The sequence below is a fragment of the Podarcis pityusensis genome (genome assembly GCF_964106645.2).
Source record: "Podarcis pityusensis genome assembly, chromosome: 2".
Lineage (NCBI taxonomy): Eukaryota > Metazoa > Chordata > Lepidosauria > Squamata > Lacertidae > Podarcis > Podarcis pityusensis.
This window is the reverse complement of record NC_138029.1, coordinates 72,908,113-72,930,780: the sequence shown is the minus strand read 5'-3', so window position 1 is coordinate 72,930,780 and position 22,668 is coordinate 72,908,113. Positions and strand designations below refer to the sequence as shown.

Below are 22,668 nucleotides of genomic sequence, written 5' to 3'. Positions count from 1 at the left end.
CATATATAGCTTCTATGTACTCCCTTCAGTCCCATCTCCTTCTTTGTAAGGACACTAAGGCCTGTCTCCATCACAGCCTCATCTCCCTCTGAAGTCTGCCATGACCTGCTCCACCCTCAAAGCCACCTGCTGTCCCCCCTGGATTTTAGGAGAGGATTAGATACACCATGAAGGACAGGTCTATCAATGGCTATTCATCAGAATAGCTAAATGGAGCCTTCATGTGGAAAGAAACAGACTCAGCATGCTGCAGGTGGAAAGAATAGGTAGACTATCACTTTTATGTGCTCTCTGTTGACTCGTAGGAACATGTGGTTGGTTGTTATTTATTGGAGTCAGACATTTCTGATCATACTGTGCTCTTATCTACTTTGAATAGTTTGATTTATGTACAACAAGGTCTCAAAACAACATGGTGCTATTGCATTTCCCGTGTGTTCTAAGCACAACACATTTATTACATGCTAGTTTGAATTTTTTGCTCCCCCGCCCACCCTTTAGGTAGGTTGTTATCCACATCCCAAGGGGCAAATGAAGCACAGAAGCAATGCAAGAATTAAATGTTTCATGACTCTAATAAAAGATTCTGTCCTATTCCTATTTGATCCTCAGCTGCAATTACTGTGGTACCTCGGGTTAAGAACTTAATTCGTTCTGGAGGTCCGTTCTTAACCTGAAACTGTTCTTAAACTGAGGTACCACTTTAGCTAATGGGGCCTCCTGCTGCCTCCGTGACGCCGCTGCACAATTTCTGTTCTCATCCTGAAGCAAAGTTCTTAACCCGAGGTACTATTTCCGGGTTAGTAGAGTCTGTAACCTGAAGCGTCTGGAACCTGAGGTACCACTGTATAGCAATGCAAGAAAAGAGAAATAGTTACCACTAGACTTAGTAAAAGACACTAAATCTTTTTCCATCCTGGAAAACAGCAACGAACAAATCTGTGTGCTTTTAATACACTAAGGAAACAGAAACCTATAATTATTTCACAGATAAACCTATCATTTAACGCTGTAATCATATGCACACTGTACATAGAGTAAGCCCATTGAATATAGTATGATTAAATTTCAAGGATGTATAGCTTGGGCTGTTTATGTCCCTTAATGCATATATATACTTAAAAAGTTCAGAGGTTTAGCATGGCAACAACACCCTTGAGTACAATCAAAAACATTACTTTGAATGGCACAGGCAATGAAGTCTTTTGGCTACACTAAATAGAAGAAACAGAAGCATTTGACAGTATTAAAAACTGGCTCTACATTATGAGTATACTGTGTGTCAGTGGAGAGCTGATTTAAGCAGAGCAGCAATTGCAGCATGTGCACTGGAAAAATGATCTCTGAGCTAACTCCATTGCTGTCACTTGCTGAAGTTTGATACTGCGTCATTCAATTGTGTATCTGTTCATAAAGGAAAAAAACACAACAGATTGATGTCAACAGCTGGATTGGGGTCAGAGAAATAAGCAGCCACCAAAAAATAGTAAACTGTACCAGTGAAGACTTTATGAAGCTTTTAAGCTTGGGGCATGAGATAGCTTCCTGTGGTGGAAATAAAATTTTTTATGAAGTGGGATAATAGGCTAAAAAGTCATGAAAACCAAAACTAAGAGGGTCTGAGTGTAAGCAAGACGACGAGTATCTTCCAATGCCATTTCTTGATGTTCCTTCCTTGCTTCAAGGGCCATTTCCCCAACTCCTAACACTTTTTCCCTGCAGAGAAAAATCTGGGCCACTGCAGTGGATGCCAGCGGCAAGCTTTCTTATTCATATAACTCCCAAAATGGAGCAACATCCCTGATTCACAAAAGGTTGTGTGACAGGAAGCCCTTCTATACAGTCTGTATCAACACCACTCTCCCAAATAAAGAGCCTTGTGGAACTTGGTAGCACATTGATTTACATAGTTTGATGCTCAGTTCATTTGCATAGTTCCCAATGGATTAAAAAGTATGCTGCTGATCTGCTACCATCACACCTGTGCGCTGCATGAACTCAAGAACTTTGGTCAGTCCACCTGTACAGAAGTTTGCAAGGATCTGGAAATATGCTTTCTTCCAAAATCATTGCATTTCTGGTGGCTGCAAGTGACTGGGTTCTAGGTGGGCTCATCTCCAACGGTTTTATAGTTGCAGTGATGGTCACTGAATGGGCTCAATGCAAGAGTCTTGCAACTTGTGAACAACTACTTCTCTCTCTGGGTACGTCCAATATCTTTGCCACTGCCTGTGAGATTGCAGTCATTACTAATTTCTTAGTAACCAACTCAAGCAACGGCTTAGTGTTTCAAACATTCTACTTCTTTGCAACCTTTGTCTCATACACCCGATTTTGTTTCACTGCCTGGCTCTGCATCTTCTATTGCATCAAGATAGTGAACAGCAACCACACCCTCTTCCTTTGGTGCAAGCTGAGGATATCACAGCTGCTGCCCTGGCTTCTTGTGGGATCCCAAGTCTTTTCGGTTTTTGTTTCCTTGATTACAATCCCACATATTTCTTTTCAGCTCCAGAGCAACATAGCAACCAACACTTCAAATGTGACTCAAGGAAAGAAAGCAACCCAACTTTCTCGTTCTCTGCAAGCCTTTTTTTTAATGACTGCTTCTGGCTGTCCCCTTCTTGTGGTTTTATTGTGCTCCATTGTGATTGTAGCCTCACTCTACACACATGTCTGCAAGATGACAGGTAAAGGAGCCAGTCTTCGAAGCCTCCAAACAAAAGCTCATATCCGGGCAGCTGGGACAGTGCTTTCCCTCCTGATCGTTTACATTTTTTTTTACGTGGCACATTCCATAATTGTACTTGAAAATATTGAAAGAATCACCTCTGTTTATTCAGTGTGTGTAACAGTGATCCTAATGTACTCCCCTGCACAGGGTGCCATCCTGCTGTTGGCTAATCCCAAGCTCAAGCAGGCAGCTAGGCAGATGCTTCCAAAAACATAGCCTTAAATTCACAAGGAAAAACTAGAAGGTGGACGCGGGGGGTCTGTGTGTGTTTAGCTACTAATCAAGAAACGTTTTCCAATGCTGAACAAATCTGTTAATTTTTTGCCTCCTCCTTTCACCCTTATGCAATGCCTAAACTTCCTATTACAGTATATTCCTACATTTATGTCGCCCACTTTGCCACAAACCTTTCCCTACCTATTCTGCATAACACAATCTCGCAGCTACAATGATACATGGCATTAAGACCATGGACTCATTTGTACAAGTTAGTATAAATATAATGGATTCTAAAATCTAAATTGTCGCAGTGTCATTTTTGTCTGTTATATTCTATATCGATGACCAAAACCTCTTTGCTTCATTACACAGATACCATATGAGAACATAACTTTTAATGTTTTCTTTGACTCTTCCCTTCCTTCTCTAAATTAATCCTTACTCAAGTACAGAAGCTTTTGCTTAATTTCCCTTTAGGTAAAGGTAAACGGACCCCTAACAGTTAAGTCCGGTCGTGAATGACTCTGGGGTTGCGGTGCTCATCTTGCTTTACAGGTCAAGGGAGCCGGCGTTTGTCTGCAGACAGTTTTTCCGGGTCATGTGGCTGTTACGATATAGAAGCAATGCGGCCGCGAGCTGGTAGCTTGAAAGCAAAACATAATGGGAATGTTGGGACTGTTCCGTGGGAAACAGAGGGACAGTCAATTCACAGTGCAGAGGGCACTGGAATTAGCTCAGAGTGTAATATGAGCTGTACAGGAAGTACAGGAGGAGTTTGTCTCTCGACTGCTGAAGCTTGAAGAGAGCAGACATGATTTTTGTAACGCTGCAAAGACAGAAATAAAGGAATGTAAATACGTTTCTGTCTATCTCTCTCCCCTGCCCAGGGGGGGGGGCAGGAAAGAGGGGGGGTGTTCTTCTCACGTTGAGGAGGATCGCCTATCGCGACCTAGCCTGGATCCTGCCGGGAATGCAGACAGGGAGGTCAACAGGAGATCAAGCCGGGTGCCTGGAGAGTGGCCAGTTTCTCCTGATAAAGGCTTGAATCCTAACATATGGTAGCAGAGGATGGTTTTGATCCATGAAAGCAACAAGAGAGGTTGATGGATCGTACTTCATCCTCTGCAAGGAGATAAAGAAAGAATGTGGTAGCGGGCGGATGGAAGCTACAAGGACGGCTGAGCACCGGAGGAGGTGTTTTTTTTTGCTGAGCAACGGATTCCCTCAAGGTATGGTGATTTTATGGCTGTGAGAGTGAACGCGAATTGAAGCATTCTTCGGTTCACTGGGTGTCTGCTTTTGGATGAAACCAGCACTGAGAGAAATAGCCTGCATATTTCGCATTCCTGAGATTGATAAGGTTTGCTGCTTAAGCCTGGAATGTCCAGTTGCTAAGCAACGAAACGTCAGTAAAGTGGAAAGTTACTGGCCAACACGGAAGTAAGGCTGAGCACTGTGAGAGGCTGGAAAAACACTGAGAAAACAGTTTTGTTTTGTCTGTATATCTCACTGCTCTTGGAGGGACTTTCAAAACAGCCTGCGTTTAGCTGCCAAGTGTGAGGCAGTAAACAGCCAATAGACTTTTGGAGTTTACAGGCTCGAGAGTGAGAGCTGAGGCTTGGATTCAAAATGGATACCAAGAAGGGGGGAGGCTTACCTTACCCACCTCCACTGACTAATGACAATTATTCCTCATGGTCTGTAAAGATGAAAGCCCTGCTTCAGAATCAGAGGATTTTTGGGGTGATTGATAACCCCATCCCTGCTGCACCAACGCCAGGTTGGAATTCACAGAATGTGAGAGCCAGGACGGCCATAATTCTGTGTATCTCAGATGTTCAACTCGTGCATATTCAGGATTTGGAATACGCGCGTGAGATTTGGCAAACGCTGCGTAGAATACATCAAAGAGATGCTGGTTCTTCAGCGTTGCTGCATTTTGAAAAGCTAACCAATCTAAGGCTAGCGCCTGATGGAGATGTACAAGCGCATCTGACAGAGATGAAATTCTTACGCCAGCAGATGGCGGAACGCAATTTCCCTCTACAGGAAGAGATATTCTGCTTCATGATTATTAACAGCCTTAATCGGACTTATAAAACGGTTGCAAGTCAGCTTGGTTCTCTACCTGCCACAGATCTTTCGACGGACAGAATTTGTGCCGTGATTCTCAATGAGAAAGACAGACTTGCTGCAATTGATGTCAAAGACAGGGGGAGAGAAGCTCGGAGTTCTGACACCCCCGCTGCTATTGCTAGTGAAGAACAGGCTGTTGCTTTGAACGTTGTCCGTTGTTTCAATTGTGGACAGACTGGGCATCTTCAGCGGAATTGTAAGAAGCCACGTCAACAGAAAGGAGCTAAGGGGAGCTCTGCAAAGCCTGAGGCATCAGGCAAAAGTCGTACCAAGTCCCAGGTGAAACCTGCGAAGGCATTGCTGTCAACAAAAGCCACATTTTCAATGGAGAACGCTTTTATTTTGGACACTGGAGCGACGCAACACATGACATCGCGGCAAAATCTGTTTTCAACGTTTAAGAAGCAAAGCTTCACTGTGAAACAAGCCAACGGTCAGGAGCTGGAAGCGACCGGGTTTGGAACTGTGTATCTTGAGAGTCTGAACTTGACTATAAACAATGTGTATTTGGTTCCTGATTTAAAGTTCAATCTGCTGAGTGTTTCGCAGATCACAAAGAAAGGACTGACTTTGTCCTATGATAGAGAAAGCTGCAAAATCTTCAAAGATGGAGAGCTGTATCTTTCTGCCAGAGAGAAAAATGGACTATATTTGTTAACTTTTGATCAAAGTGATTGCATATGTTGTAATGCATCTGATTCTAACGTGATTTCTCTCGCAGATGTGTCGAAAAACGTCCAGAAGACGACAAAAGTAACCAAAGCTTTTCAGCGAGTGTATGCTGATGTGATTGGTCCTCTAGCACCGTCTAGAGGCAATGCAAGATATTATCTTGTGTGTGTGGATTATTTCTCTCATTATGTGTGGGTATATATATTGCAGAAACCACAAGAAGCCTTAGAAAGGTTTAAAGAGTTTTGTGACAAGGTTAAGGATGTTCATAATGCTAACATTGATTGTCTTTTCACAGATGAAAAGCCAGTTTTTCTTTTGCAGGATTTTCAGGATTTCCTGGATAAGAAAGGGATAAGGCACAAGACTGCTGTTTCTGCAGAAGCATGGAACAGAAGTGTCTGTGTGCAAGTGAACAAAGAATTGCAAAATGGCATGAAGGCACAATTGCTGAGTTCACATTTGCCACATGAGTACTGGGCGGAGTCGATATTGTGTTATTGTTACAGTTGGGTGAGAAAAGTTTCAAAAGGTTTAGGATGTTCTCCTTTTGAGAAGCTATTCCACAGAAAACCTTCTGTTGCCCATTTTAAGGTTTTTGGGTCTCATGTGAAGACTGAAGCTCCAGGTGGAGTAAAGAATGCTAGAGGCATTTTTGTGGGTTATGAAAAGGGTCTCTACAGAGTAATTTTGTCTGAATCTGGTCAAGTGATTCTCACAAAATTTCTAGAGAGTGCTCCTGAACAGGAGAGAGTAATTGTTCACACATTTCCCACTGAGGACGATTCAGATGATGATGATGATTTTACTGATTACAGTGGTACTGATAATGACAGTGATAACTCAAAGAGCTCAGTTGACACAGTCATTGAGAGGAAATCTCACACAATGGATAGACCTTCACAGGTGAAGGATGAACCACTGTTTACTATTGGAACTGGTTCTCCAAAGAGTCCTAAGACTGAACCAGTGAGCAGAGAGGATCAGCACCTCATACGCAGGTCCGAGAGAGTTACAAAGGGTGTACCACCCAAGAGGTATTCAAAAGAGTTTGCTAACTCAGCTGTAGCATGTGTTACTATTGTTGACAACTCAAGACAGGTTGAAGCTGTGTCTAAGTCAGAGACAAAGACACAACAGAGAGTTGCTAAGCGTAACACTACATTCCCTAGCCAAGGTAATGCAGATGCACTCATTCCTTGGAAGACAGACAACCAGAGAGGTACTGGGGAAACCAGTGGCGGGTAGTTCCAACGGTGGAACTGAAACAACAGGCGAGTGTTATATGTATAACAACTGTTTGTTTTCTTCTCTGGATCACGCTTTGCTCGCAGCGCACATTGATTCATATGGGGGAGTATGTTACGATATAGAAGCAATGCGGCCGCGAGCTGGTAGCTTGAAAGCAAAACATAATGGGAATGTTGGGACAGTTCCGTGGGAAACAGAGGGACAGTCAATTCACAGTGCAGAGGGCACTGGAATTAGCTCAGAGTGTAATATGAGCTGTACAGGAAGTACAGGAGGAGTTTGTCTCTCGACTGCTGAAGCTTGAAGAGAGCAGACATGATTTTTGTAACGCTGCAAAGACAGAAATAAAGGAATGTAAATACGTTTCTGTCTATCTCTCTCCCCTGCCCAGGGGGGGCGGCAGGAAAGAGGGGGGGGGTTCTTCTCACGTTGAGGAGGATCGCCTATCGCGACCTAGCCTGGATCCTGCCGGGAATGCAGACAGGGAGGTCAACAGGAGATCAAGCCGGGTGCCTGGAGAGTGGCCAGTTTCTCCTGATAAAGGCTTGAATCCTAACAGTGGCCAGCATGACTAAGCCGCTTCTGGCGAAACCAGAGCAGCGCACGAAAACGCTGTTTACCTTTCCGCCGGAGTGGTACCTATTAATCTACTTGCACTTTTGGCGTGCTTTCGAACTGCTAGGTTGGCAGGAGCAGGGACCGAGCAACGGGAACTCACCCTGTCACAGGGATTCGAACCACCGACCTTCTGAACGGCAAGCCCAAGAGGCTCAGTGGTTCAGACCACTTTGCCTACTATTAAATGTTCCTAAGTGGTACAACCCTAACGCTTCTGTTCAACCCTAACAATGAGCTCCTTCCTGGTATACCCAAGGCACTAATTGGTTGTCTTGTACCTGGCCATTTTGCATCTCCTGTCATACACGTTAGATAGAGAAGCTGACCTTTCATTATCTGTAGCTGTGTTGTCAGGTATGACATTGTTATTGGCATTCCGTCAGTGCCAAGAGGCAATGGAGTATGCCTCTGGGGTGAAGACAAACCGCTGTGTTAGCAGCGTGACCTCTCAAACCAAAGTGACCTCTCCAGAGTGCAAGCCTGAGCAGTGTGTAGGGAGGTCCTGGGCTGCCCAGACAACAAGACCCTCTCTCAGCCTTGCTGATGTAGTCTAAAGGAATGCAGAGCAACACGTTTGGCACCAGCTTGGCTTCAGGAGTTGATAGAAGGGGTAGTACCTCTGATGGGGAATACATTGTGCTCCTTCTAGTGTAGTTTGTCCATGTTTGGGCCCCACCCTGCACTCAGCTCTCACTTGTGGCTTCTGGAAGCTGTCAGCATGCAACTGTGGCCACATCCTGGTAATAGCTTCGAATAGTTGGCTAAACCAGGTGAGGGAAGTCGATGGGTCTCAAACCCTCAGTGAGTTAGGGACTTTCCCTGCATACGAAGACAGTTATCACAACAGACATGGAAAGACGAAGCAAGCTCCCCCCCCCCTGCTCCAGAGGGCAGGACTTGAACCAATGGATTCATATAACAAGAAATAAGACTCTGACTAAACATTCCAACTCTACAATTAATAAGGCAGAACTATTGTACTAGGTAAGTTCCTTACCAGTTAGAGGTGGGTGGAGTTCCCCAGTAAAGTGGCCATGTTGATGACAGGGCAGCTTTCTGCATAGGCTTTGGACATCTCTGGGAATCAACCAAATAAGTGGCAACAAAGTCACTACGAGAACCTTCCAACTCCACAGCTATCTTCCCCAAAATTGCACTGCTACTGAGATGTCTATTTCAGCAGAAAAACTAGGAGCTGGTGGGTAACTTCAAATGAACGATTTGTTGCTATAGGCATCTCAACAGCCCTTTTGAGTACCTTGCTAGCAATGTTTATGCCTAGTCGGAATGAGTAAGTAATATGAATGACTAGAAAGAAATTAGCAATCCTATCTATTCATCTGCAGGGCAGTGGGATTATCCTTATGACTGATGTATGAGCTTTAGTTCAGAGCCATTTGATTGGATATTGACCTTCCATATTCACTTATACAAAAAAGAGCAGCTATTCAAAAGTATAGACATGTAGAACCATATTGGTCAAATGAATTGTCTGCATTTCCTTCTGTTCTGTTGTTATCTACATCCCAATGGGCAACTGAAGCAGAGAGGTAATGAAAGAATTAGAAGTTTCATAAATCTAAACAAAGGCACTGTCTCAAGCCTGTTTAATCCTCACCAGCAATCACAGGGATGCAAATACAGAAGGGATATATTTACCACTCTGCTATCTCTGGCACACATCTTTGCATTTTCCTTTCTGTAAACAGCTGCAAACAAATTTATGCCTTTAAAGATACTGATGAAAGAAAAACCTATCAGAATTTGACAGATAAACATATCAATTAAAGCAGCAATCAATCCTGTATTGAAGGGTTGGATTAAACAACCCTCTGGGTCCCTTCCAACTCTAAGTTTATTGTTACCAAGTACCTCAGTTCAGCTGGAACTTGTTCTGAGGAATGAGGGTGTCCCTGTGGTAAGTCAGGAAAAACCTCTATGGCAGGGATGTCCAACCAGTAGATAGTGATCTACTGATAGATCCCCGGCTGATCCTGGTAGATCGCGGGATCCTTATCGTGTACAAAAAGTCATGGGGGGGGGAGCCAAAAAACTCTGTGCAGTCCTCCCTCCCCCCAAAAGCTCAACAACTCTGGGGAATTCACCCACCCACCCACCCCACGCATGCTCCTCCTCCCTCCACTGACAATGGGTAGATCACTGCCATTTTTTTTGTACTGGGAGTAGATCACAATCTCTTGGGAGTTGGAAATGTCTGCTCTATGGTATAAGCCAGTCCTGGTTTCAACACTTCTCAACGAGAGGCAGTAGTTTGTTGTTGTGGCTGATCTTCTAAAAACCTAGTGTCATGTCTAATGCAAACAATGCTTATACAGTGGTACCTCGGGTTAAGTACTTAATTCGTTCCGGAGGTCCGTTCTTAACCTGAAACTGTTCTTAACCTGAAGCACCACTTTAGCTAATGGGGCCTCCTGCTGCTGCCGCGCTGCTGGAGCCCGATTTCTGTTCTTATCCTGAAGCAAAGTTCTTAACCTGAAGCACTATTTCTGGGTTAGCGGAGTCTGTAACCGGAAGCGTATGTAATCTGAAGTGTATGTAACCCGAGGTACCACTGTAATACTACTACCACTGATTATTGCCTGGGGCCTGGATGTTTCTCAGCCTAGGAGCATAACCAAATGCCTCCTTGCATTTCATGGGAGCTTCAAGCTCATCCCTATTTTCAGCAAAGACAAAAACACCTTGTGAGGATGAGATTTCTGGGATGGTGATGTCCTCAGAGCTGAGCTTCTGCCCTGTGGCATGACACTTAACCAATATGAATAATAGCGCTTAGCTTTGGGGGGGGGGGGAGGGATTCATGAAAGGGACAGCCAGAACCAGTGGCTGAAAAGAAGAGGGTTCAACCCATGTATTTCCTTGGGCAATGTTTGCAACGTTGGCTTTTGGGTAACTGTAGCTGACTTGGTCCTTTGTGTGCTCATTTGCAATGACTTTATAGTTATAATCACTGAATGGGCTAAACATGGGAGCCTCACAACTAGTTAGCATCTTCCATCCCAAACTATGCCCAATATCTGCGAGCCAGTTTTACTGACTCCAATTTTCATTAATTACTGTATAAAGTGTTTAGGAACCACTTGGAGAATTCACAGCATTTTCTATTTGCACCCTGTCAAATCCTCTCCATTTTGGCTCTGCCTAGCTCTGCATCTTCTGTTGTATCAAGTGAACAATGCCAAATCCTATGCCTGCTTACCCAGAAGAAAATGACCAGAGTAGGGCTTGCTTCTGAGTAAACATGCATACGGTTTCCCCCCCGTGCTCTGATGTTTCTGTATGATCAGTTCTTTGCATATTGTTTCTCCTTCACTGTACACCAAATGTCTCTCCCTCAACATTGTGTAAAATTGCATTTTCTGTGTGCTCAAATCACACATTCTTTCTTCAACATTAGTCTACATTTTCTCCTGCCTTATATGAAAGTTATTATCCAAATCCCAAGAGACAACTGAAGCACAGAGGAAATGCAAGAATTAGACTTTTCAGGCATCTAGATGAAGATACTGCCATCTTTCTTTCTTCTTCTACAGCATTTCACATCCATCTTTGGATATGTTGTTGTTTAATCTAGTCATGTCTGACTCTTCGTGACCCCATGGACCAGAGCACGCCAGGCACTTCTGTCTTCCACTGCCTCCCACAGTTTGGTCAGACTCATGTTGGTAGCTTCGAGAACACTGTGCAACCATCTCGTCCTCTGCCGTCCCCTTCTCCTTTTGCCCTCAATCTTTCCCAACATCAGGGTCTTTTCCAGGGAGTCTTCTCTTCTCATGAGGTGGCCAAAGTATTGGAGCCTCAGCTTCATGATCTGTCCTTCCAGTGAGCACTCAGGGCTGATTTCCTTAAGAATGGAGAAGTTTGATCTTCTTGCAGTCCATGGGACTCTCAAGAGTCTCCTCCAGCACCATAATTCAAAAGCATCAATTCTTCAGAGAACAGCCTTCTTTATGGTCCAGCTCTCACTTCCATACATCACTACTGGGAAAACCATAGCTTTAACTATACGGACCTTTATCGGCAAGGTGATATCTCTGCTTTTTAAGATGCTGTCTAGGTTTGTCATTGCTTTTCTCCCAAGAAGCAGACATCTTTTAATCTCGTGACTGCGGTCACTATCTGCAGTGATCATGGAACCCAAGAAAGTAAAATCTCTCACTGCCTCCATTTCTTCCCCTTCTATTTGCCAGGAGGTGATGGGACCAGTGGCCATGATCTTTGTTTTTTTGATGTTGAGCTTCAGACCATATTTTGTGCTCTCCTCTTTCACCCTCATTAAAAGGTTCTTTAATGCTTCCTCACTTTCTGCCATCAAGGTTGTGTCATCAGCATATATGAGGTTGTTGATATTTCTTCCGGCAATCTTAATTCCGGTTTGGGATTCATCCGGTCCAGCCTTTCGCATATAACTTAAATAAGGAGGGAGACAATACACAGCCTTCTCGTGCTCTTTTCCCAATTTTGAACCAATCAGTTACCGGTATTCCATATCCAGTTGCTTTTTGTCCCACATAGAGATTTCTCAGGAGACAGATGAGCTGATCAGGCACTCCCATTTCTTTAAGAACTTGCCATAGTTTGCTGTGGTCGACACAGTCAAATGCTTTTGCATAGTCAATGAAGCAAAAATAGATGTTTTTCTGGAACTCTCTAGCTTTCTCCATAATCCAGCACATGTTTGCGATTTGGTCTCCGGTTCCTCTGCCCCTTCGAAATCCAGCTTGCACTTCTGGGTGTTCTCAGTCCACATACTGCTTAAGCCTGCCTTGTAGAATTTTAATCCTTAAACCTGTTCCTCACCTCCACTGATCTTTGGATATACCCCTCTTCAAGTTCTCTCCATCACTTTCTGTTGTTTGCTTCCTGCATCCACATAAGCTCTGCTGTTAGTTTTGGATGGTCCAACCATCACATAGGTCTTTTTTTTAAAAAAATTATCTTTATTGAGTTTATAAACAAAGAAAATAATAACCAGAAAGAAAATACAAATAGCAAAGGATTTCCCATAAAGGAAAAAGGTAGCATTTAAGTTTACAAACTGCTCAAATCTATGTTCCAGTTCAATTAATCGTAGCTACCTACATATAATTTAACATGCCTATATACAGTGGAACAAACAGAAATAAAAAGAAATGTGAACACTTCCGATTAAGTCCATAATACTCTTCCTGCTGTAACCATTAGATCCAAACATCGTCTTCCTACTTATATACATTATTTAATTTCATCATTATTGTTTTTTGTATTAATACCATATGTTGTTACTCATTCTTCTAATGTCAGAAAGCCTCTACTATTGCAGTATCCTTGGAGATATTCTCTCGCCATTTTCCATTCTTTGTCTACCTCCTTTTCTGAGGCTCCTCTCACTGGTTCCATTTTTTCCGCTAACATTAGATATTCTACCAGTTTAGCTTGCCATTCTATCTTGGTTGGTGGTGTTTCCCTTTTCCAATTTCTGGCTATTAGATTCCTGGCGGTGGTGATTGCATACATGGACTGCGGTCTTATTTTGTTTTTAATATCAGATGTCATTATGCCTAAAAGAAATATTTCTGGTTTCTTAGAGAACATAGGTGGTCTGTAGGGTCACCATACTAACACTGCTTTATTCCATTGGCCTGAATCGTCTCTGGCCACATGATCTGCCCACTTTAGCTTCATGGCCTTTTCCATTACAACCACAACTTTCAGTCTTTTTTGTACCCAATTATTAGTTTTTCTATCTTTTAATGATATTCCTAACATTGTGAGTCCCGTGGCATGTTGTATTATTCTTTAAATTTTCATGTTTCTTTGTGTGTCCAGTTCTTCATAACACATCACAGCTAATATGCACATACAGTGGTACATCGGGTTACAGACGCTTCAGGTTACAGACTCCGCTAACCCAGAAATAGTACCTCAGGTTAAGAACTTTGCTTCAGGATGAGAACAGAATTCGTGTGGCGGCAGCGGGAGACCCCATTAGCTAAAGTGGTACCTCAGGTTAAGAAGAGTTTCAGGTTAAGAACGGACCACCGGAACGAATTAAGTTCTTAACCTGAGGTACCACTGTATTGAACACTTTAGCTTTTGAGTCTAAAGAAATATTTTTATTTTTCATTTGATTCTTTGTTCAGTTATTCCAGCATTTCTTGTAGTTCTTGTCGACTTTTCATTATTACAACACCTGCATATCATAGAAAATTTAGATATCTTCTGTTAACACAGATTCCTTTTTTTTTTTTTTACCACTGCAGCTTTTAACACACCTTCCAAGGTGAATGTAAATAGCTTAGGTGAGTGTAGTTTAGGTGGTAAGCTAACGTCTTGGCTTAGGCCTCTTTTTAAAGGTACTGGGTGGGTCTTTACATGGAGATGATATGTTGCTGTTGCCTTATTTCCTATTTTCTTGCAATAGCTGGTTATATCTGCTGTCAAATCTGCAGTTTTGTATCACCCACCGTATAGCCCAGGTTTCGATTGTATTGAAGGCTCTCTTTTTTAAAATAGATGAATCCAGCGTAAACAGGGATATTATATCCATTACATTTCCCTAACAATATTTTCATAGTTAATAGATGATCTGCTGTCACCTTAAGTCTACTTAATCCCCAGCGGCAATTACAGGAATGCAAATAAAGAATGGATATAGTTACCACTGTGCTTTATCAGGGACCCATATTTACATTTCACTTTCGGTAAATAGTTGTAAACAAACCTAAGTGCTTTTTAAGCAGGTGTGGTGAACCTCCAGATATTGCTGAATTACACCCCCAATCACCCCTGAACAAAGCTAGTTGATGGAATCTGTAGCTCAGAAACATCTGGAGGCTATAGGTTTCTCCTTCCTGCACAAAAGAATAAAAAAAGCCTATCGTAATCTGAAAGATAAACACATCAATTACCTAGATGTCTATGTATGCCCACCTAAGAATAAGCCCATATAACGTAATAGGATTAACTTTCAAATAGACATATTCAGTGAATGGTGGGTGAGAAAAACTGCCAATAAGTAAACTGAGTTGGACTGTGTCTGTTGACTCAGTATAAGTATAAGATCTTGGCATGGACAGCATCCTTGAGCACTGTAAATTTCTTTACTCAGGATGACAAGTATTGAGGCCCTTTGGGGAAAACTAAAAAGAAGAAATGAAAGCACCTGACAGTATTAAAAGCTTGTTTCACATTTTGCATGTCCTACGGGACAGTGCAGAGTTGAGGTTGATTTAAGCATCAATAGGCATTCAGCCTATTCAGTAAATCAGCTGAGAACTGGTCACCAAAATATATGCTTCCATAGTTTAACTATACACTACTCCAAATAAGTAGAAATGCTTCTGGTAAAGCTTAAAAAAGTAAAAGAGTGTTTTACCACAGGCCTCTGAGCCAGCCTTGCTACTATGACCGTCCCATGCTGGTTTCTAGCTTGCCTCATCCATTGTGCATCTTATCATGAAGAAGAAACAATATTTCGGGGGAGCGTGTGAGGAGATGAGCAGCTAGGAACTAGGAAGGTAAACTGCACTGACAAGGGCTGTACAAGCTTTTGGTTTGGGGCCTGAGAATTTGCTTATGATCTGGGAGCAAATATAAGAATTGGCTGTGAAGTTCCTGGAAACCAAAATGAGGGGGACCTGAGGGTAAGCAAGCCAGCTAACATCTTCCAAATGTGGTTTACAGAGGCGGATTATTCCTAGGCGGTATTTCTAGCTCCTGTTATTCTTTAAAGTGAGCAGTAAAATCCGGGCCACAAAGGGGTTGCCTATGGCTAACTTTCTTATTCACATAAACACCAAATTGAAGCAGCAATCCTGATACATACAAAGTTGTGTGATAGGAAGCCCTTCTATATAGTTAGTATCAACACCACTACCCCAGATAAAAGCATTATGGAAATTGGTAGTTTGATGCACACTTCATTTGCATAGTTCCCAATGCATTAAAAAGCATGTCGCTGATCTGCTACCACACTTGCACCCTCCATTTGAACTCAACAACTTTGGCTGGCAAACGACTACCTATACAGCAATCTGCAAGAATCCGGAAATATGCCTTCTTCCCAAATCATTGCCTTTCTGGTGGTTGTAATCGACATGGCCCTCTGTGGGTTCATCTCCAATAGCTTTATAACTGCAGTGATGGTTGTTGAATGGGCTAAATGCAGGACCCTCGATGCCAAGGAACAACTTCTTCTGTCCATGGGAACGTCCAGTATCTGTGTCACAGTTCTGATGATTCCAGCAATAATCATTTTCTACTTAAAGTTGGAGTTCAACCACATAATGATGAGAATGATTCATGTCTTTGCATGCTGTGTCATATTCTTCCGATACTGGCTCCTTGCCTGGTTCTGCGTCTTCTATTGCATCAAGATAGTGAACAGCACCCACTCCCTCTTCCTTTGGTGCAAGCTGAGGATATCACACCTGGTGCCCTGGCTTCTTGCAGTATCTCTAGCTGCCTCCTTGCTCCTTTCTGTCTATGCATTTCATAACATTTCAGTGCAACATCAGAACACCACAACAGCCAACGTAACAAACATGACTCAAGGACACTCATGGATAGAAACTGGCAGTTCTTTACAACTCTTCTTTTTAATTACTTGTTCAAGCTGTCCCCTTCTTGTGACTTTACTTTGCTCCATCATGGTTGTAGCCTCGCTCTGCAGACATATCTGCAATATGACAGGTAAAGGAGCCAGTTTCAGGAGCCGCCAAACAGAAGCTCATATCAAGGCAGCTGCGACAGTGCTCTCCTTCCTGATCATTTATGTCGCTTTTTACATAGCAGACCTATTGCTTGTATTTCGATACTTTGAAAAATCAGAACAGAGATTTGGTTCAATAATGTGTTCAGTGGTGCAGCTAATGTGCCCCTCTGCTCATGGTATCCTCCTGGTGTTTGTTAATCCCAAACTCAAGCAGGCAGCTACCCAGATTCTTTCAGGAGCAAAGCCTTAAAAAATATCACAGGTATTTTAAATGTCATAATTGTCATGTAGTTTGCCCTAGGTTGCTTTTTTGGGTGTGTGTTTTTTTTTAAGGTAAAGAGCTGACACTGAAGGGCATGGGGAAGCTGGACTGGGACTATGGTATGGTGACAGGTAGCTTCAATCTTTTGCTTCCCACAGTTTCCAGTCAGCAAGCAAGCAAACCTCAAATTTAATCTGATCCTCAACAGCTCATCCACTTTAAAGAGAACTTTATTCTAGCACTGGTTGACTGAATGATTCTATTATTATTATTATTATTATTATTAATTATTATTATTAATTGAATTTTTATACCACCCTATACCTGGGGGTCTCAGGGCGGTTCACAGAATAAAATCAAGATATAAAACCACAAAATACCTAATAAAAATAAAACAACAATCCAATAGTGCCCCCCCATCATCCTGTGAATCTTGAACACTTTGTAATGGCATTTTAAACATATCATACTCTATCTTTGAAATGATGCATAGGTAACAACACTGGGTCACTGTTTTCAAACTGTGGTTAATGCAAACTCACAACTGTGGACCTTCAGGTTTTCAGACTATTAGGATATCTACAAATTGTTTTTGAAATACAGGGGGACCACCAGGTGGCACGTTGGAAGATGGCCGACAATAACATCTCTCTGACCCATACGAGGTAATTAAGGGGCTGCTATGAGAAGTATGCAGTCTTCCTACCCCCCCAGGAGACGGGGGGGCGCTGCCTTGCCAGCGGCGTTCACAATGCACCCCCTGATCCGAGAGATGGGGGCGCCGAACACTTGGCACGAGCCCTCGGTTAAGTCAGATCTTCCTGACGCCGATGCCAATTAGCGCGTGCTGGTTAGCTTCAGCTCGGAATTATAATTGGAAACATACGATTGGAATGAAGCTGAAGCGCATACATCAAGTAATGTTCGAGAGATAAGACTGCTGATTAATGGATCTCTGTGACCGGGAGTGACGGATGGATAAATAAATCTTCTGATGAATCACCACTAGGAGACTGTATGTTTGGAATGAAGGGGGGGTGGAGGAAAAAACTTTTTTTTCTTTGCACGATGTGATATTAATAACCCTTCACCCCAGATAGAAATAAGATCGTTGCGTTTTTATTAATCACAAGCAGGAATTCAAGAACTGTGTGGGATGGATTATAACAGGAGAGAGGATTGGTGAACGGTGAGAAAGAGGAAAATTTTTATGACGCAGTTAAAAAATGGCGTCTCGCCAAGACAGGCTTGCTGGAGAAAGAAGGACAGGGGGAGGAGAATCAGGATCATTCGAAAGAGAAGGAATGTTGGAACGCAAGCTTGCCCTGACAGAGCCTCCTGATTCATTTGATTTATTTGGCAAGCCTGAGAAAAGTAAAGGACAGACCGAAGATTAAATTTTTTTTTTTATGGAAGCATTGAACAGAGGCTGTCCCTGAGCGATATGATCTTTGGAGAGTACAAAACCCACACAGAGGATGCCTGTTTTCAATCTGCTTGTGAAAATTATCAGAGATCGCAAAGAAAGGAATATACGAGAACAACAAGAAGAGAAAGAAAGTAATAAAGGACTATCTGGATTGAACTGGATAGAACTGTCTAATTAAAGCAGTAATATAAGTGATGTTTGGACTCGTTCGGAGTTTTGGACTTGTGCGGAGCTTGATGTATGGGTACCCCCAACAAAATTTAAAATTTGGCTGTATAATTTGGAACTAATATGATTTGGATAATGTGATGTGATTGGCCTGTTAATAAAAATTATTTTTTTTAAAAAAATTGTTTTTGAAATACAGACATTGCAGCAATTGACACATACGAAAAGAAGAAACAGATGAAATGCTTGTATAGTCGTGATAATTCTATGTATTGCTTTGGACTTTTAAAAATCATTTCTTTAGCAAATGCTGTGCCCACCCACTGCATCCTTGTGGCGTTTGCCCTCCTAGGTGTGTGACATCATACTGGGTTCATAAGGAAAGGGTTAACTAATTGTAAAATGACTAACCAATGGGAACCCAAGGGAAGGGAGTTAGTTAGAGTTAGGGTGGTTGAGAAGACAGTCTGGAGTTAGAAGAGACAGAGAGGATAAGTCTGTGGGTTGGGCTAGTCTGATGTGAGAGAGAGAATTTGTTAAGAGGAGTCAGCCAAACAGTTGAGATAATCAGTCAGAAGGTATTAGAAAGGTATAGGCCGGTAAAGATAACTAAAGTTAAGATACTGACAGGAATATTATCTGAGAAACCATAAACTTGTTAATGTTTATAAAATAAACTTGTTTATTTGATTCAATTTTAACAACTGTCTGGACTCAGTGTTTTACCCGAGAGTAACGGGTTGGTGGCAGTGGGGAAGCGAGCACAGTGGTGGCACAGGGATCAATAGACCGTTAAACGTCCGGGGACCCTGTGTGATCGCCATAGTCCTTAACTTTTTATCTGCCTTCTGCTGCTAGCAGTTGCTTCTCCAAATAATGCCCCCCGTTCTCTGCCTACACTTCTGTTCTATCATGCTCCAATCACATTTCAGCAACAGTGGCATACTCCTACATGTGACACTACATCATATTCAACTTTACAAAATCCTGTCAACATATATGTAAGCATGTTGTATACTTGGGGATAGCCTTTGCTGTTGTCCACAATTCTGAACAATCAGTATGGTTGAGCAGGGACTGGACCTTTTAGATAGTACTAACTTTTTGCTTTTGGAGTGTGTGTGTGTGTGTGTGTGTGAGAGAGAGAGAGAGAGAGAGAGAGAGAGATTAAGTTTGGTTCCGCTCAGGCTCTACATTCAGGACCTTTCATGGAATTGAGTCCTCTTAAGAGTACGCAGGTGGTGCTGTGGTCTAAACCACAGAGCCTAGGACTTGCTGATGAGAAGGTCGGCGGTTTGAATCCCCGCGATGGGGTGAGCTCCCATTGCTCAGTCCCTGCTCCTGCCAACCTAGCAATTCAAAAGCACGTCAAAGTGCAAGTAGATAAGTAGGTACTGCTCTGGTGGGAAGGTAAACGGCGTTTCCATGTGCTGCTCTGGTTTACCAGAAGCGGCTTAGTCTTGCTGGCTACAAGACCCGGAAGCTGTACGCCAGCTCCCTGGGCCAGTAAAGTGAGATGAGCGCCACAACCCCAGAGTCGTCCACGACTGGACCTTATGGTCAGGGGTCCCTTTACCTTTACCTTTAAGAGTATAGATGCATTTTGAGTCAATGAGTGTGGGAAAAAAATATGAATAAAAATTGGGCCACCTATGAACAAATAGTGGAGATGGATAACCAATGGAAATTAAAACCTTATGAGGAAGTTGAAGGTTTTGTGAATGATTGGTTGCATTATCAGCAAATTAACAAAATGTTTAAAGATGATAAAAAGAAAAATGGATTTGGATATACAGAATTGAGATTTGAATTAGAACTGTTAAATACCAAAGTTAAAATATTATCCAAAATGTATAATTATTACTGGAGTGGCATTTGAAAGATGAAGACGTTAAATCAGTTATGATACACTGGGCTAAAGATATTGGTCATAATATACAATTAGAAGATTGGGGGAAATTATGGAAAGAGGGAATAAATTTCACTGCCAGCAGTGCTTTAAAGGAAAATATAATGAAAATTATGTACAGAGATTTACAAGCATGATAAAAAATTGTTTTTATATGCAACAACTGAAGCAAGAATACTATTAGCCCAGCGATGGAAGCAAGAACTACCAACAAAAGAGGAGTGGCAGATGAAACTGATGGACTATGCCAAGTTGGCAAAATTAACTGGGAAAATTCAGAACTAGCAAGACCAGACTTTCCTGAAAGATTGGAAGAAATTTATGATATATTTGGAAGACAATTGCAATCAATTGACATCGCTTGTAGGGTTGCAAAAAGTTTTGTAAGGAGAATTATAGGAATTATTGAGAAAAAGGACTAAGAAGGAGTTTATTTAGGATTTGGATTTTATAGCAATAACTATTAAAATAACATGCAAAATCAGAAAAAAAGTTAGAAAACCATTAGTCGCGGTTGACGTAAGTCGTAGGCTGTGATAGCCAAAGGTTTGTTATATTGAGATGTTTGGAAAACATGAAAAAGTAGAAGCACAAGGCATTTGTGCGGCTTTCTGTTAGCAATTCTAATGATGTCTGAACTGCCCCTTCAGGGCAAAGCTCAGACATCACTTCATCTTCTGGCTACTCCAGGTGATCCTACAGCCTGGCCTAGGCATGGGAAAATAGGTCTGCTAAATCATGGGTGTTCCACAACCTACTTGGCTTTGTAAGAACGAACCATATTGCTCTGCAGGATGAGATGTTAATAGATGTTCTGGGACACCAGTTATATTATCTGTGGACCATGTACAGTGGTACCTCGGGTTAAGAACTTAATTCGTTCTGGAGGTCCATTCTTAACCTGAAACTGTTCTTAACCTGAAGCACCACTTTAGCTAATGGGGCCTCCCGCTGCCGCCACACGATTTCTGTTCTCATCTTGAAGAAAAGTTCTTAACCCAAGGTACTATTGCTGGGTTAGAGGAGTCTGTAACCTGAAGCATCTGTACCCTGAAGCGTATGTAACCCGAGGTACCACTGTACTATATTCTGATGCCTGTGGATATAGGAAACTGATTGTACTAACAGGGGTGGTCTTTGCGCCACCCTTTCCATCGCCCTTCTGTTTCCCTTCAGCTCTTCTGCTATAAAACGGAACACAGTCTTTAAAAAAAGACTTCCTCTAAACAGCTATGTCTGAGAAAGAACATACAAGATTTGAAAGTTTGCAACCTACTTTGTAGGCATAATAGTGCAACCGAAAACGAACTATGGTTTCCACTGTGTACTGCAGCCGCCATTTGGAATTTACTTAGGAATGCAACGCATATGCATATCAAGTTTAATAACATAATTAGGCTACGCAACACTTCCACGCTATATAGTACATCCATACTTTGATTTTGCACTTCACTACCTGTTTCTTGTTACAGCATGTAATAATAATAATAATAATAATAATAATTTATTATTTGTACCCGCCCATCTGGCTGGGTTTCCCCAGCCACTCTGGGCGGCTTCCATAGAAACCAAAAATACAGTAAAATACCACAGATTAAAAACTTCCCTGAACAGGGCTGCCTTAAGATGTCTTCTAAATGTCAGGTAGTTATTTATCGCTTTGACATCTGATGGGAGGGCGTTCCACAGGGCGGGCGCCACTACCGAGAAGGCCCTCTGCCTGGTTCCCTGTAGCTTTGCTTCTCGCAATGAGGGAACCGCCAGAAGGCCCTCGGCGCTGGACCTCAGCGTCCGGGCAAAACGATGGGGGTGGAGACGCTCCTTCAGGTATACTGGGCCGAGGCTGTTTAGGGCTTTAAAGGTCAACACCAGCACTTTGAATTGTGCTCGGAAATGTACTGGGAGCCAATGTAGGTCTTTCAAGACCGGTGTTATGTGGTCTCGGCGGCCGCCCCCAGTCACCAGTCTAGCTGCCGCATTCTGGATTAATTGTAGTTTCCGAGTCACCTTCAAAGGTAGCCCCACGTAGAGCGCATTGCAGTAGTCCAAGCGGGAGATAACTAGAGCATGCACCACTCTGGCGAGACAGTCCGCGGGCAGGTAGGGTCTCAGCCTGCGTACCAGGTGGAGTTGGTAGACAGCTGCCCTGGATACAGAATTGACCTGCGCCTCCATGGACAGCTGTGAGTCCATGTCAAGTAAAAAAATGTAAAGTTCCTGAAGTATGTGCCTTATTATACCAATAAAAAACGTACATTTTTTTCCAGTTCTGAACAAGTCTCTTAATCATTTCCTTCCCTTCATTAACCCCTATATAACTTGTAAGCTTCCCCATTACTTCCTATTAATAAATTGTCAATTCCCGCTCAGTCATGTTTAGTATCTGAGCCTTTCCTCAATATTTTGCATACCATGATTTTGTAGTAAATTAGCATATAAGACAGGGGTTGCCAACCTCTTTGGACCAGTTGAGCACATTTTGAATTTTGAGAGTGCTGAGGGTGCCTGTCACAAAATGGCTGCCACAAATGTAACACAAAATTAGTGTGTACAG

At 42.5% G+C, this 22,668-nt stretch overlaps 3 protein-coding genes across 18 annotated transcripts in view; 2 read left to right on the top strand and 1 right to left on the bottom strand.

Moving 5' to 3' along the window:
* The window catches only part of LOC308472002 (acylamino-acid-releasing enzyme-like), a 59,168-nt gene that overhangs the window by 12,824 nt on the left and 23,676 nt on the right, over nucleotides 1–22,668 (bottom strand). For 5 of the 16 annotated variants that reach the window (XM_080996419.1, XM_080996426.1, XM_080996423.1 and 2 more), the window contains one exon: nucleotides 8,628–8,786. The exons of 8 other annotated variants lie outside the window; for them this stretch is intronic. In XM_080996419.1, the coding sequence (XP_080852545.1) occupies nucleotides 8,628–8,786 (159 nt within the window). The remainder of the gene's footprint in view (nucleotides 1–8,627; nucleotides 8,787–22,668) is intronic. 3 more of the 16 variants (XR_013983233.1, XR_013983236.1, XM_080996429.1) reach the window with 1 other exon arrangement.
* LOC308472028 (taste receptor type 2 member 39-like) lies at nucleotides 879–3,513 on the top strand. Its single transcript, XM_080996500.1, has one exon. It carries the CDS (start codon nucleotides 2,051–2,053, stop codon nucleotides 2,948–2,950), a length of 900 nt encoding a protein of 299 aa, XP_080852626.1. The 5' UTR covers nucleotides 879–2,050; the 3' UTR covers nucleotides 2,951–3,513.
* LOC308472027 (taste receptor type 2 member 8-like) lies at nucleotides 12,456–18,730 on the top strand. Its single transcript, XM_080996499.1, has 2 exons — nucleotides 12,456–17,230; nucleotides 18,434–18,730. The coding sequence occupies exon 1, from the start codon at nucleotides 15,685–15,687 to the stop codon at nucleotides 16,594–16,596; it is 912 nt and encodes a 303-aa protein (XP_080852625.1). The 5' UTR covers nucleotides 12,456–15,684; the 3' UTR covers nucleotides 16,597–17,230; nucleotides 18,434–18,730.

Bases quoted from the DNA above. Each gene is read 5' to 3' on its own strand.
- LOC308472028 (XM_080996500.1), top strand. From the start codon at position 2,051: ATGCTTTCTTCCAAAATCATTGCATTTCTGGTGGCTGCAAGTGACTGG.
- LOC308472027 (XM_080996499.1), top strand. From the start codon at position 15,685: ATGCCTTCTTCCCAAATCATTGCCTTTCTGGTGGTTGTAATCGACATG.